Raw genomic sequence first — 5542 nt, forward strand, 5'->3', positions numbered from 1 at the left:
AACATTGTGTGTTGATGTGGATCATTATATACCCCCTTGGCTTTTTTTTTCCCCCTCTTCTTTCTGTGCTGGGGACTAAGCCCAAGGCTTTGCGTATGCTAGGCAAAGACAGATGCAATTGTGGAATTACACCCCCAGTTTTAGATCAGCATCCATATTTCAACTGTGGCCAACAGCGCAGCATGTTGGAAGGTAGAGGCAGGAGGATCAGGAGTTCCATGCTACCCTGGACTCCACGGGAAATGTGAGGTCGGACTAGGCTGCGTGAGACTACTCTTACATGGGCAACAACTGGTGTCCACGAGGACATTTTGACAAGGTCTCAACAAGGAATCCTCAGACCTGGCAGAAAGTTGTGCCTCAGAGCCTAGCCACCTTTTCCTGAATAGTGAGTAAGCTAAATGGTTGACTTCTCCCACTTTTGGTGATAGTTTTGCTGAACAGCCAGAGTGCTAAAAACGGTCTAAAAATCTGTGGAGATGCAGGAGCCCATTTTCCAGGAGCCAGGCTGTCAGAAGCAGCGAGCAGGGCAGTTTCTGAAGAGTTCTTTATTACCTGTGTTTAGTTTCCTTGCTCTGCTTCCGTTCCAGAAAAAGGAACCTGATTTTTATAAAATGGGACCGAGAATACTGCTTTGAAGGTCGCATGTGCCCAAGCTTTGGGGTAAGAGACAAGGCGAGCTCGCAGTGGCCACGTGACGAGAAAGAACAAAACAGAACACGGGCGTCGGCGCCCGGGGTCAGGTCCCTGCCTCTGCCCACAGAGGAGACACTGGGGTCGGAGGCAGATGACTAGCATTGTAGCTGCGTTCAGGAGAGTGGGATGAATGACTGAACCCCTGCTGGCGACTCTCCTGCCTCAGCTGCTGAGATGACAAACGCACTGCCACGTTCGATTGCGTGAATCGCTTACTGAGCATTGTATAGCTCGATCAACTAGACACAGGCGACGTCACGATTTACGCAAGAAGCCAAAGGCTCAGGAAGCAGAACTGAGCTTGTGGGGACGGAACGCCAGCCTACCATGTCTGTGAACCGATCCGCACAGGCCATGCGCACCCGCTCTGGCGTTGCTGGGCTCTGCACTGTGAAGTCCTCCGCGAGGTCTCGTTCTCTTCGCGCCGCAGCCACCGCATCGGCAATGGCGAAGAACACAGATGACCCCAGGAACATCCCAGACTCCCCCAGGCCCTGCAAGAAAATACATGTGTCTGTTTTATTGATTTTGATTTTTGTTTGTTTGTTTTCGGACAGGGTCTCACTCTGTGGCTCTGACTGGCCCCAAACCCACTCTGTAGACAAGGTGGAACTCACAGAAAGCACCTGTTGTTGCAACACGTTTGTTTTAAAGGTTTCTCTAGCAGACAACAAGCTACTTTGGGGACAGAATTGTTCAGCGTTTGTACTTAGTCCCCGGCATACAGTTTCCTATAATTAATTTCTCAAATATCTCAAGCAAGTGAAGCTCCTAGAGTTCTTAAAAAAAAAAAAAAAACCCAAAATTTTCTGGCTCTTTAATTCTCTCTGAGTTAAGTATTTGTTCTAAGGGAAAGGAATGCATGTGTGTTTACATGCATGTGCGCACACAAGGTGTATGTGTGTTTCTGTGTGGTGAGAGAAGGGCACCCTGATTAGAACAGTCGATGGTTTGAACTCACCAACTTCATGAGCAGAGGAAAGAACTCATCCTGATTCCCCGGTTAAATTTGGTATCTGAGACAAGGGCATTGCTATGGAACTCAGGCTGTGAAGTGTGCTATGGAGTGGACCAGGCTGGCTACGAACATCCAATCCAAATACCTTTCTCCCTTTACTTCCTGAGTGTTAACGTTATAGGAATATATCACCACGCCCCTCTTGGTCCTTGTTTTTTTTCCGGAGGAATCTTGCTCTGGAGCCTAGGCAGGCATTGAGTTCATGATCCTCATGCCCTGCCTGGGAACTCTCGACCTGAAGCTGTTCTCTGGAGCCTCTGGGCTGTCTTTGCCCCCCTCCCCCTGCAGATGCCTTCCAGCCCAGCAAGAGTCTGAAGGCCCTGTCCATACTCCTCCCTCTGGATCTGTGATGGCCTCACCAACCCAGAGGAGACGCCTAGGCGACAGGGATTCAGTATGGAAACGGATGAGATTCCTGCAGTTGTTTTTCTTGCTTCCAAAAAGAAAATCAATTTACTCCTGAATGAACAAGAAGAAATTACAAAGTAAGGCCAGGCCTGCTCCTAGGTGTGGTGGAGGAGAAGGTTTGTTGTAGATAAAGGAGAGTCCAGAGCGAACGTGACCAGACTGAGCTGGACCCTGTAAGGAGAAGAGGGAGGGGAAAAGGCAGGGTCAGGTGACCGGGGGACCAGGAGGGTAAAGGGAAGAGGCCAGGTAACCAAAATGATTGGACTATATAGGAAAGGCAGCTGGAGGAAGGGCAGCCCAGACCCTGGGCTGGAAAAGTTTAAGGGGTGGTATATGCCAACCATATACCTTAGCATGTGGGGACTGAGGGGTGCTGGGAGAACCTGGCAGCCAGGTCCACCTGTTAAATGTTAAATAAGCACCCCAGTTAGCCATTTGTCTGGAGTTGGGTAACAACTCCTACCTAGAAGTTTCCCAAAAGATTTTAAGGACGACGTCACGTAGCACACCTCGGTGACGTTTCCATCTGAGGCTTGTGATCTGTGCAGAGCAACACAAACAAAGCTGAACCTTAATTCTCTGTCCCTTCCCTTTAGTCACTAATAAAGACTGGCTGGTGTCTTTGCTTCCTGACATGACTGACATTGGAAGCCACACGATTCTTGGGCGTGGGGGCTGTCTAACATGCTGAAAAAGCAGTTTAGCCAGCTCTGAGCCTTGCTGTGAAATCCTTCGATTCCTTTCGACCAGAAATACATCTAGACGTTATCAGTCTCCCTCTGAATGAGCCTGTCTGTGTCGGGGCAGAGGTAGGACGTTCTCACCACAGTTGGGACCGGCTGTTCTAAAGTCTAGGTTTGCTTCTGGATCTGACTGAGGACTCCCAGATCCTTCAGAGGTGGGCAGTTTAGCTAAGAGTAAAGAAGTATCTTCAGGTTGCTGAGGTCTAAGGTTTCTATGGTATCATGTCTTCAATCTCATCCATTCTTTTGGTTTTGTTTCTTTGTTGAGACAGGGCTACTTTGTGCTGGTCTGGACCTCTCTATATAACCCGAGGGGACCTTAACCTACCCTCTGCTGGGATAACTGGTTTAAGCCACCACACCCAGCTCAATAGTACATTCTTCCTCCACCCACCCCTTTTAAGGGTGTATGCGTGTGGGTGCGTGTGCACACGTCTAGTTATCGGAGTGCAGCCATGCAAAGTTCAGAAAGCCCCCTTTGTCAGCCCTAATTAACGTGGCCAATCAAAACACACCAACCCATCCTAACGTGGAGTTCCAATTTCCCTTTATAAAATGCCATTTTCCTGTCGGCCACATCTGTCTCCTGTCTTCTAGAGACAATCCTTCCTTCGTCCTCTGGGCAAATATCCTACCCTCTTGCTTGTAGCCAGACTTTTTCTTTGGGCCTCCAGCTCACAAGTAATGACACGGAGACTCGTTATTATTAATTATGCAAGCTTGGCTTTAGCCTAGGCTTGTCTCAACCAGCTCTTGTAACTTAAATGAACACATATTATGTTTTAATCTATGTTCTGCATGTGCCACCCATCCTGCTTCCTCCATGTCCCTCGTGTCTCTTGCAAGCCTTGATCATCCTTTCCTACTTCCTCTCTCTTCCCAGAAGCCCCACCTCTACCTCCTGCCTAGTTATTGGCTATTCTACCTTTTATTAAACAAATAATATAGCTTTTTAAAAATTAAATCAAGCAACATAGTGAACAAATATCTCATAACACTTGCTTTCTTCCCCTTCTCCTTCATCCCCTGTCTCCTGTCTCTTATTCCCTTCCCTCTGTCCCTCTGGGGCAAATGAATCCCCTCTGTGATGGGAACTTGGTCTTTGTGTGTCCTGTGCCAACTTCTGGCCTTTCACAGAAGATATCCCCAAGTTACCATTCTTGTAAATGCTCTTGACCTCCTTTGAGGTTGAACCTCTCACTGGTCCGGAACTCACCAGTTAGGCTAGACCAACTGACCAGAGAGCCCCCAAAATTGTCTTGTCTCTCTCTTCCCAGCGCTGGGGTTATAAGAGTATACCACTACACTTGTAATTTTTATGTGGGTTCTGGGGATAGAATCCATGTTCTTGTGTTATCAAGGCCAGTACTTTACTGTTGGAGCTGGAATCTTTCCTCAAGATCACAATGTTATATTCTTGTTCTGAGATGAGAGTTGAGCATGGTGGCTCACACTGGTCATCTCTTGGGAGGTGGAGTTTGGGGGGATCAAGAGTTCAAGGTTATCCTTGCCTATGCAGTGAGTTTGAGGTCATTCTGGTCTCCTATAATCCATCTCAAAAACTCAAGAAAGAAATAGACATCTGGGTAGTAGTAGCGCATGCCTTTAATCCCAGCACTGGGGAGGCAAAGGCAAGTGGATCTCTGAGTTCAAGGCCAGCCTGGTCTAAAGCGTGAGTTCCAAGACAACCAGGACTACACAGAGAAACCCTGTCTCGAATAAACAAAAAGACCCCCCAAACCCAAAACAACAACAAAAAAAAAAAGAAAAAGAAAAGAAGGAAGAAAGAAAAGAAAAATAACTAGACAAAGTTTTTAAATAAAAATGTTATTCTCCCAAGAAGTGCAAGCTCATATATATGTATATATGTAAATATATATATGTGTGTGTGTCTGTGTATGCAATTTATATTTCAAGGAGAGAAGGTATTAATGAAACCTGAGCCCAGGATTGCTCCAGGAGACTCATTTCTCTTTCTTGGACCTTAGTTTTTTCTAGGTTGACTGGTCTCCAAGGGTCCTGATCCAGATAACCACGTGCCTCCAGTTTTTGTTTTGTCTGGCGGCCTCTGCTGGCCACGCTCCCCGGGCTGCTGCAGCGTGGAGGTAACCTAAAGTGATGTGCTCACCTTAGACGAGTAGATGGTTAGCGGCGTCTCAGAGCTGGGCAACAAGGACACGTTGAATTGCTGAGGGACATCAGTGACGCTCGGAATTTTGTACTCCTCGGGGCTTCGAGAGTACAAGACGCCTTCTGGAGAATAGTGCAGCTCTTCCGTGGTATAAAGACCCATTCCCTGAATAAATGCGCCTTCTATCTAAAGGGGAGAACGGCGAATTTTAGTCTGGTGGCAACGTATCCTTGTGAGAAGCTCCTTATTTCCCCTTTAGCCACTCTGAGGAAGGGGTTTCCTCCCAGGTGGGCCAGCACCTACCTGCCCGACATCAATGGCTGGATTCAGGCTGCAACAGGCGTCCATGACAATGTCCGTTCTGATTTTCTGAGCCAAACAGAAATTACCTCTTTATAAAAAACTTGAATTAAAATTAAACTATTTTTAAGGGGCGAAGGATATAGTTCAGTACTGGCGTGTTTGTTTAGTATGTGCAAGGCCTGAGGCTTGATCCCTAGTCTCTCTCTCTCTCTCTCTCTCTCTCTCTCTCTCTCTCTCTCTCTC

General features: G+C 47.4%; 1 protein-coding gene across 1 annotated transcript in view; it reads right to left on the minus strand.

Moving 5' to 3' along the window:
* LOC101990377 (aldehyde oxidase 2-like) overlaps positions 1-5542 on the minus strand; it is a 73040-nt gene that overhangs the window by 9387 nt on the left and 58111 nt on the right. Inside the window, 3 exon segments of the mRNA XM_013353456.1 lie at positions 1023-1190; positions 4994-5182; positions 5300-5365. Coding sequence (XP_013208910.1) covers positions 1023-1190; positions 4994-5182; positions 5300-5365 — 423 coding nt within the window.

This window comes from Microtus ochrogaster, unplaced genomic scaffold (assembly GCF_000317375.1).
Source record: "Microtus ochrogaster isolate Prairie Vole_2 unplaced genomic scaffold, MicOch1.0 UNK8, whole genome shotgun sequence".
In the NCBI taxonomy this organism is placed as follows: domain Eukaryota; kingdom Metazoa; phylum Chordata; class Mammalia; order Rodentia; family Cricetidae; genus Microtus; species Microtus ochrogaster.